Here is a 10,967-nt window from a genome sequence, read left to right as displayed (position 1 = left end):
TTATCTGAAAAACAACTGAATTCAATAAATTGAATATTTTTATTTCGTTTTTTTTAATCAGTCCATCATCCAACAGGCGTTAGCCCAATTACAGGATGAGGTATGCATAACCCACTAACCCCAATGGAACACTGAGGAGTAAAGTGCCTTGCTCAAGGGCACAACACCGTGCTGGAGTCTCGAATCTCACCCGTCCTCCGACAGTGAGTCCGTTACTGTGGACCTATAGGGTCTCGAACTCACCATCCTCCGACAGTGAGTCCATTACTCTGGACCTATAGGGTCTCGAACTCACCATCCTCCGACAGTGAGTCCATTACTCTGGACCTACTGAGTCTTGAACCGGGTCTCGAACTCACCATCCTTTGATAGTGAGTCCGTTACCCTAACCACTTGGCCACGGTGCCTCCTTTATAGATATTCACGGAATTTGTGCGTCCGTGTAGGCTCCATCGACAACACTGTTTATAAAAAAGTAGCCGTGAAAAGATCAGCGCCCTTCGAGTTGCAGTTGGTCTTCGGTACCGAGGCGAAAACGACACTATTCCCTCTTCAGATTGTAATCTGCTTCTTCAGATTTGACCTACGCTCTTCAGATTGTAATCTGCTTCTTCAGATTTGACCTACGCTCTTCAGATTGTAATTTCCTTCAGATCCCTGACATTATTCGGCCAACCACATTTCACTGAAATCAAAGAATGGCAGACAAAATATGGGCAAATTTCGTTATTTCATTGGCTCACATGACAATTTACATTAAAAGTGAACCAAATTTCGATCTTGAATGATCTTTTTAGCACCGTATTTCTGATTCGAGAAATACAGCGCGCTATCTTATCAGACAACCTTATTTGTAATCAATAATGCAAATAGGAATTACGAATTGGGCAAAGTGCTAAATTTGTGTTGGTTTTCCCGAGTACGAATAGCGACGTTGATGACGAGATCTCTAATGTGCAATGTTAACAGCAAATCGAAATTAATTGGCTCCACGTGATTTCATCTTGCGAAACCTCCATTTTTAAGGGGCGGAAATAAGGGGCGTTGAGTTCTACAATACATGGTTCTGGATGGGGTTAAATATTGCACAAGAAAATTTGATGGGATGCATATTTAATATAAGACTTGAATGGCGATAGTATTGAACAAAATGTATATGACATCGCAGAAATAGAACATGTATTTATTCTAACAGCATAGAAGTCTGCGTAAATACACACAGGGTTCTACCAACAACATTGCTGGTGTATACATTTCTGGAAAGGTTGCCCATAATTAATCACTTGAAGGGCCACTTTTAGTGTCAAGTTCGTTACTCCGGCGTAGACGGAGTTGATATCCACGAACTTGACACTCAAAGTAACTTGTCAGAATCAAACGACAGGCTAAAGTGTCATAACCAGATTTATACATACAGTTTTAATTCTAGTTCGTTTAGAAACTGTAGTCTCTCCATAGTCCGTAAACGTCTAGAATTGAATCACGGTCCCTGAATTGATATAGACAACCGCTGCAGTTATATTCATCAAAATATAGAGACTGAAAACTGCTAAGCTTTTACTTTCAAACTACAATCGATTAATGGTTGCATATATGTTTTATCAATTTGTTGTCATTGCCATAGTTCAACAAAAGCCAAGTGTAAAATACATGGGCGCTGTACTCTCGCAAACCACGGACTGTGTTTGTCTTCGCTCCGTATTGTTAGCTATTTTTTCCGGACTTTCAAGTAAGTTTGCGATTCAGCAATTCACTATTTAGACTTTGAACCGTTTCTGTGCGCAGTAAACGGGAACTGGCAGAGATCGGCAGAACAGGAAGCAGAATTTCGTGACTTTTCAGTTGTCAGCGGAGTCACCAACGACAGAACATGGCCTCTGCCGGTGTCATTGCTGATGACGTCAAGCCTGTCTTCATGGTTCTGAATGAGATCCATAGAAAGAGCAAAGATGATTATTTGACAGAAGAAGAGGTATACATAGCTGCATCGTCAGTCATTGACGTGGACAACCTGAGATGCATTCAGTTTTCGAGGGGAGTTTGCCGAATTTATCTAAATGGACAACATGAGAGAGCCAAACTTCTGTGTACGGGTATTACTGTCCGAAACCAACAGGTGCGGCTCCTTGAAAAGAATCCCTTTGTGAAACGTCGTGAAGGAATTCGACTTACTGTAAAGGGTTTGCCATACTCAGCCGACAACTCACTGATCATTACCGGACTGGCTAAATACAGCTGTGAAGAAACTTAAATTGAGGATGAACGCTTGCGAGTTAATGGTAAACATACTGATTGCAACACGGGCAACAGATCTTTGTATATAAAAAACGGTCACAACGCCCATTCCAACCTACGGTGTTAAAATGGGAAAGTTTGTCACCAGTGTCTTCTACCGAGGACAACGTGAGCAGTTAGCCAGACAAACTGCTGAACTTGAACGAAGTGAGTCCATCTACTCAGACATTAGTGAAAATATCGAGTTGAGCAGTGATGCTAATCTGATACCAACGAATGATCGTCAAAGTGAAAGAGATTCTCCCCAGACATCTATGCGGAGGGACGAAATCAACGTATTAGAGACCTTCATCGACGAAAAATTTGCAGAAACGGTAAAGCCACCACCCAGCAAACATGAGACGTCCCAAGAAAGGCAACGCACTGCAGCCACTGGCGGATCATCGCAAAATACAGCAAGTAAGAACAACGCCAGAAAGGGGAAGAAGAAAAACAAGAAAAAGGAAAGAGAAAATCATGAGAAATCATCTACAACGGTTGACGATGATGAACAAGACACAAGGGAACTTCGTCGTTCGCGATCGCTGGACTCTATCCCACAACGTACCATCCTGTCTTTTCTACAAGCAAGCGGTCAACAAACGCCGATCTCCGAATCAAAGAAGAGAACAACATCTCCTCCAGATCGCCCTGGCAGTAAACGCAGCGATACAGGTGAATCAAATAAGAAATGAAACATTCAGACATTTTCTGACTTGCTTAGTGTGATTATGTCTAATGATATTTGAGTATATTAACACTTAATGTAAAAGTATGAGAGATATAAAACAAAAGGTGCGACAATTTTCAAATGGCTTAGAAAGCAACATGCAAAAATTATTTTGCTTCAACAAACACATGTCACTCATGATATCGAACAAGAGTTTAAAATGCAATGGGGCGGAGATGTGTTCCATTCTTTTGGCAGTTTTAATAGCTGCGGTGTTGCAATTTATGTGCCCCATCACTCTCTCTGAATGTTATTAGTTGTAAATGCCATGACGATGGCAGAAAACTGCTTGTTAATTGTGAAATAGATGGTGTAAAATACACATTTGTGTCTGTATATGCGCCAAATTACTGTAAGCAGCGCAATGATTTTCTTCTTGATTTCATAACATGGGTAAATAAGGAGGATATTTTTGAGCTGTATGTTGGTGGTGATTTTAATTGTATTGCTAATATTCACAAAGATAAAAGGGGTGGCCGCACCACTGGTGTTTTGAATTCAAAAGCCGCCATCGAAAAAATGTGTCACTCACTTAAAGTTGTCGACATCTGGAGGGAAAAGAATCAGAATGTCATTCAATTTACATGTAGACAAAAAGACCCCTCTCATTATGACACGCTTGGACTATTTCCTTACCTCGAAATTCACAACAAATCAAGTCCATGCATGCTTCATAAAGCCGGCCGGCCATTTTAACTGACCATCGTTGAAGTCATAATTGGGAATCATGAAAAACGTGGACAAGGTTTATGGCGTTTTAACACCACCTTACTGAATGATAACTTGTATAAAGAGAAGATTAGATGTATTATTAAAGATTGCGTTTCTGAATGCCATTCAAATGGGTTTTCCAAACAGCTGACTCTTGAGATGTGCAAAATTAAAATTCGTGAGTTTTCGGTCTGTTATTCGAAAGAGAAAGCTGTGACAGAAGCTGCTAAATTGAGGCACTGGGAACAGCAGCTTGAGATTTTAGATAAGAGAACTGACGAGTCACTTGACTCTACTGTACTTATCGAGTATGAGAGAGTGAAGAATGAAATTGAGGAGATTTATCAGAAAAAAGCAGCAGGTGCCAGAATCCGCTCCCGTGCAAACTGGTATGTTAAAGGGGAAAGATCAACAAGGTATTTTTTGAATCTCGAAAAACGCAACGGCGCTAAACATACCATAATTAAGTTGAAGGCTGGTGACCATGTAGTTTCAGATCATGATGAAATTTTAAAATGTGTGCATAGTGTTTACACTAATTTGTATTCTTCCGAGAATGTTTCAGATGACGAGATTGATGCTTACTTGAATGACGTCAATCTTGATAGCTTCCTCTCGGAAGACAACAAAAATATTTTAGATATGCCTATTACACGTGAAGAGTGTAAACAAGCCGTCGATTCTTTGAAAAATGGGAAAACCCCAGGATACGATGGCTTACCTTCTGAATTTTTTAAGGAATTTTGGAATGTTATTGATGAAACAGTTTACGGTTCAATCCAGGAAGGACTGAACCAGGGAATGTTATCTGATTCACAATCCTTTGCTGTCTTGAGACTCTTGTACAAGAAAGGTGATCATAGCGACTTAAGTAATTGGAGACCGATTAGTTTACTGAGCACGGATTATAAGTTACTTGCGTGTATACTTGCGCGACGGCTTCAACCAATGCTTAATGAGACCATTGACAGGGACCAAACTGCTTATATAAAGAAACTATTTATTGGTGAAAATGTAAGATTAATTTATGATGTCATTTCTTATACCAATGTTGAGGATTTGCCTGGAGCTATCCTGTTTTTGGATTTTTGTAAAGCTTTTGACAGTGTTGAATGGAATTTTTTATTCAAGGTTTTAGAAAAAAATAACTTTGGTCATGCATTTTGCTTTTGGATAAAGGCAATTTATTCAAGCTGTAAAGCATCTGTAATCAATAATGGATGGGTGTCTGAGAAATGTCAACTCAGACGAGGCATCAGACAAGGATGTCCACTATCAGGCTTGTTATTTCTGTTGGTTGTAGAAATCCTAGCTGTTAAAATAAGAACTGAAAAAGATATGCAAGGTATCAACGTGCAAGTTGGAAATATTCTCGAAAGAGAAATAAGAATTTGTCAAGTGGCAGATGACACCACTATTTTTGTATCAAATGAAGAGTCTATTTTAAAAACACTGTACATTATTAATGAATTCAGTAGAGTTGCTGGTCCTGTACTAAATAATCAGAAAACTGAAGGCCTCTGGGTAGGAAAATGGAAAAAAAGAAAAAAGAAAATTTGTGATATTAGTTGGTCCGATGGGCCAATAAAGTCACTGGGCGTTTATTTTGACAATGATATTGAGTGTGCTCTAAAACTAAATCTTGAAACAAGACTTGCTTCAATTGAAAATATTTTAAACTTGTGGTCTACAAGAAACTTGACATTGTATGGAAAAGTAATCGTGTTAAAAGCTTTAGCAGCTTCCAAACTTACGTATGTTTTCAATCTATGTACTGTTCCTCATGATGTTCTTGTCAAACTGGATAGATTATTTGCTTTATTTATCTGGGGTTCTAAAGTTGATAGAATCAAAAGGTACACAATCATTGGTGATTATTTCCAAGGTGGAATTAATGCACCCGATGTGTTCAGCCAGGATAAAGCACTAACAGCATCCTGGGTTAATCGTCTTATTTCAGAACCTGTAGATATTTACTTACCTTCATGGAAATTAATTCCTTTCCATTACTTACACAATGATGGTATAGCCAATGTAATATTTCTTATGAATTTCACAGAGACAAGGCACTGTAAGTGCTTTGTTACTTTGCCAAAGTTTTACAGAGATGTTATACTTGCTTGGCATGAATGTGGTGGAGGAAATACTCCACTTATTTTAAACCAAGTTTTGTGGTGTAACAAACACATAGCGTTTGAGGGTAAAGCCTTATTCTTTCGCAATTGGGTTGACTATACATTAGAGATCTTGTAACGAAACAGATTTTAATATACAAGCAATCTGCGAGAAACTTGATATACGGATAAATTGGATCTCAAAGGTGTTTCAACTAATCAGTGCAATTCCAATTTATTGGAAAGCACAGTTAAGTATTTTAGGCGTTCACTATAGACAAAATGGAAGTCCGCTAAAGTAACTCCTCTGTTCAAAAAGGGTATCAAAGATAACATCTCAAACTACAGACCTATTTCAGTCCTTCCTGTCCTGTCAAAATTGTCAGAAAGACATGTTCATATAGTCATTTTCTTTCATTTTACAATTTACTGTCAGATAAACAATCCGGTTTTTGTATGTTTCACTCCTGTCAAACAGCTTTGACTAACATTAAAAACTCATGGTACCAGGCAATCAATACTGGAAATCTAATAGGTGTTTTACTCGTTGATTTTAGAAAGGCCTTTGACTTTAAAGTTCATCACGGTATTTTACTTGAGAACCTCAGACTTTATGGTTGTTCAGAGCAGACAATGGTCTTTTCACTTCATACCTCGCAAACAGAACTCAGTTGGTTTCCTTTAATGGAACCCTGAGTGATTCTCTTCCTGTCAGTACGGGTGTACCGCAGGGATCTATTTTAGGGCCACTGTTGTGTTCCTACTTTTATAAATGACGTCCCTCTGGCTTCTGAAAATTCTGGTATGTATGTGTATGCTGATAACACAGCAGCTCAGGTGATCAGTCCCAAAATCAACGAAATTGAAACCAAGCTGAGCAGAGATATGAATCTGATCACATGCTGGTGCGATCAAAATAGTATGTGTGTTAATTCACAGAAAACTAAGGTTATTGTTATTGGTACAACACAGAAAAAAGCCAGAACGAAAAATCACATCAATGTTATGAGTGGCAATGATCAGCTCAAAAATTGTTGGGTGTAACCATTGACGACACCCTAAATTGGGAAAAGCAAGTAAATTCAGTTTGTAGTATGGTAGCCTTTAAATTGCTGCATCTGAAACGTATTCGTCCCTTTTAGCTCAGAGAGCTAAGATGATATTTTACAATTGTTTTATATTACCCATTTTGACTATTGTTCTAACATATGGGGTCATTGTTTCAACAAACTTTTACTTCGTGTTGAAAGACTACAGAAAGCTGTAGCCAGAGTACTTTTAGATTCAGATTTTAACACTCCTGGTCGTAGTTTAATCGACATTTTAAATTGGTTACCATTTAGACAAAGGATCATTTTTAATGAATCAGTCTTAATGTACAAAGTCCAAAATAATTTAGCTCCTGAATATTTGAATGTTTTTAGAAGTGTCCAGAACGTCCACAGTCGTAGTACAAGATCTGCAGACAGAAATGAATTATACATTCCAAGACACAGAACTCAAATTTTTAAGAGAAGTTTTACGTATAACGGTGTCAAAATATGGAATAGTTTACCAGCAGATGTCAAATTTTGCTCTACTCTTCATTCTTTTAAAATGAAATGTAAGTCTCATCTTTTGGGCAAAATGTAATTCTACAGCCATTTTGGCCATTTTTTTTCTTACTTTTTGTCGTCTGTTTCTTGCAGTCTAAATGTTTTGTTTTGTTTTTCTCTGTTGTGTTGTTTTATATTCTTTAATGTACATATTATATTTTTCTTGCATCTCGACACTGTGTGAGAAGAGCCTTCGGCTCAACAGTCTATCGAGTTTTAAATAAAGTCTAATAATAATAATAATAATAATAATAATAATAATAATAATAATAATAATAATAATAATGTGAATTTTGAGTTTTCAACTACAAGTAATTGTTTTGTAAAAATGTCAGAAGGCAGTGATCAACTTTCTCCTGTTGATAAAATCAAGGTTAAAGATTATTATAGACATTTGATCAACAAGAAATTTATTCAGCCTTGGAGAAAGTACAATTTGGATGTCGATTGGATGAAAATATGGATTTCTAGAACTATCGGCTTAACAAAAGAAAGGCGATTTTCTGTGTTCATGTATAAATTTTTACATTTCATTTTACCGAGTCATGAAAAATTGTATAATGGAAGAAGTCAAACAGTAATTTGTGTAGGCTTTGTGGTATTGTAGAAACACAGAACATATGTTTTGGGACTGCCTACGACTTACACATTTCTGGAAGATTGTTAGTGATTCAATTTATATTTGTAAAAAATATCATAATTGACTTGTCATTTAAAGACTTGATTGTTGGAAATCTTGATGTTGATAACTGTATCAACCATGCCATTGTAATTGCAATGTTTTCAATTTACAAATCATGGTTAATTTGTCAAAGCAAGAATCTGTACACCTTTAAGAATTTCTGCACATTTCCTCTTTTTAAAGAAGAATTGGTATGTGGAATGAGAATCGAAACCGAAACTAATAGCGATATTGCCAGACAAAAATGGGAAGGCTTTTTGAGAATTATGTCCTAGTACTTCTCTGGCTTTCGTTAGTGTATATGTTAAATCGAATATCAGTTTTGTATCGTATTGTTTATAACGAAATGAATAAACGGATTTTTAAAAAAATAACAATAAAATAACATAAAATAAAATTGAAAAAAAGTGTAAAATACATCTCCTAAAACAAAAACAATCTTTAAAAACACTGACCTCCCGAGCTGTGTTGTACAACTGGACCCTCTGATTTCCATCGACCACCACTCATCCCCGTAAAAATGAGGGCGCTATATTCAAATCACGTGGTGCCAATTTCTACTTTTTAATTTCAAGTTGCAGTTAACATAGTGCGACTAGAGTTGACTTTTCGTCATTAAAGTCGTTATGCCTAACTGAGATATACCAACAGCTTACTTGTATATACAATTTACCCAATGTGTAACTCCTACTTTTATTTATCAGTTAAAATAAAGTTTGCCGATAAAGATACAACGTATTACAGTCAAACCTGTCATAGTGGTCACCCTTACAGAGCAGTCCACCTCTCTATAGTGGTCACTTTGTGGCAGTCCCGTGGCATTTTTACATGTTAAAGGCCCTCACAGAACAGCCACCTCTCTTATGTGGTCAGTGGTCACATGGAATTGCTCCATTTAGGTACAAAACCTGTATATAATGGTCAATATATCTGACTCTCAATGACCTCTATCAAAAAATGCTCAGACTGGCAAGCACAAAATAAGTCTACTTTTACTGATTTTACATTCTGCATTACAAGCTTTCAGAAACTGAATAGCTGTTCTATGTTTTGCAACAGATTTATGTTATGGAATTTTATAATTGCTTTTATCTTTCCCTAAATTAACCAAAATTAACCTAAAGCGCACCACCTGCACAGAAAGTAATGCCACACCCACCCTCTATAGAAAGGCCACCTCCATATAGTGGTCACTTTTTCTTGGTCCATTGAGTGACCACTATACACAGGTTTGACTGTATTCTTAATGTAGAAAATAGTGGTAAGAAAGAACACTCAAGATCAAAATTTTGGTCCACTTTTCATGCAAATGGTCACAAGAACCGATGAAATAATGAAATTTGTCCGTATTCTGTCTTCCATTCTTTGATTTTAGGGTGAAAAAAATGGTTGGCTTATAATGTCACGGACTAAATCTGAACAAGGAAATTACAATCTGAAGAGGGATAGTGTCGTTTTCGGCCACGGTAGTTTGGTCATCCTTTCGTTCACTTACTTCTATGTCAGTCATGACTTAAATATATTGTCATGCGTCTTACGATTTAAGTTGAGTGATAAAATGTACATTTTATCACTCTCTTTAGATGTACCTGTAGAAGCTCTACCTATAGAGCAAAACGTCGTACGCAAAAAATACATTTAAGTCTAGACGAAATAACTAGAGTGTCAGCGTGCTATTTTCAACGTTTTTCATATATATATATATATATATATATATATATATATATATATATATATATATATATATATATATATATATATATATATATATACACACAATGAACTGTTCTTCTCCACATCTCTGATCTGTCTATTATCTGTCCGTCTGTCTCTGTCTGTCTAAATCTGTCTGTCTCTCTGTCTCTCTGTCTCTATCTCTGTCCCTGTCTGTCTGTCTCTTGTCTCTGTCTCTCTCTGTCTCTGTCTCTGTCTCTGTCTCTCTCTCTCTCTCTCTCTCTCTCTCTCTCTCTCTCTCTCTCTCTCTCTCTCTTCTCCCCTTGTCAGATGTCAAAGTTTCTGAGTCTAATTCATTAGGCATTTTCCATGAAATGCAAATTTCTTCGGTGTAACCTTTCGGATGCGTGTCAGCGAGTTGATATGCCACAAGCGATAATTATCTGCCAGGTAGTCGAGGAAGTACTAGTGCGTGGAATTCGTTCGTTGAATGCTAAGCGATGTCTTTGCAGCTTAAGTTTAGGTTGAATGTGTCTCGGGGATGGATATTCGGACTCTCAAATTTTACAATTCTTTTCTGAACTACCACTTGTGAGGGCTCATTTTAAAGCTTCTGGAGTAAAAATTTTTTTCACCCTCTTAGTTTTTCTGGTATATATATATATATATATATATATATATAATATATATATATATATATATATATATATATATATATATATATATGTAATATGTGAGTCACTTTAAATTTCGGTATTTACGTTCAGGTCTCGTCGTACTACCTGTTAATGCCTTCCTGAATTTTCACAAAGCCACGGTCCCTCTGATAGCATATTCAAATGATGCTATGGCAAGATTGATAGATAAATCGTTGTTATTCTTGGTAGAAATTTGTAGGGAAAATATATCCCTACACATATTAAGTCGTAAGCTTCTAGCTCGCACCCAGTTTCCAACCATCACGAAATTCAATATATTTCTTAAAGGCGCATTGAAAGACAATGTTTCTGCATATCAATTTCAAGAAACATCGGTTCGGTCCCTTCAATCGTTCATCTTTAATAAGTCTACGTGCTGAATTGCACAAATGCTGAGATACTATAGGCCCACCACTGCTCTACTGTAACATCGATGTTGACCATGGCCAGCGATGGGACGAGGCTCTCAAGGTCTCCTTATGATTTCTA

At 37.0% G+C, this 10,967-nt stretch overlaps 1 protein-coding gene across 1 annotated transcript; it reads left to right on the top strand.

Annotated features, from left to right (window-relative positions):
* The first annotated feature begins 2,363 nt into the window (after positions 1-2,363).
* LOC139150599 (uncharacterized) lies at positions 2,364-2,969 on the top strand. The gene has a single exon (XM_070723034.1). The coding sequence runs from the start codon at positions 2,364-2,366 to the stop codon at positions 2,967-2,969; it is 606 nt and encodes a 201-aa protein (XP_070579135.1).
* The last annotated feature ends 7,998 nt before the right edge of the window (positions 2,970-10,967 follow it).

This window comes from Ptychodera flava, chromosome 14 (genome assembly GCF_041260155.1).
Source record: "Ptychodera flava strain L36383 chromosome 14, AS_Pfla_20210202, whole genome shotgun sequence".
In the NCBI taxonomy this organism is placed as follows: Eukaryota; Metazoa; Hemichordata; class Enteropneusta; family Ptychoderidae; genus Ptychodera; species Ptychodera flava.
The sequence above is the reverse complement of the archived record's forward strand: the minus strand, read 5'-3'. Positions and strand labels throughout refer to the sequence as shown.

Coding starts and splice junctions, on each gene's coding strand:
- LOC139150599 (XM_070723034.1), top strand. CDS start 2,364: ATGGGAAAGTTTGTCACCAGTGTCTTCTACCGAGGACAACGTGAGCAG.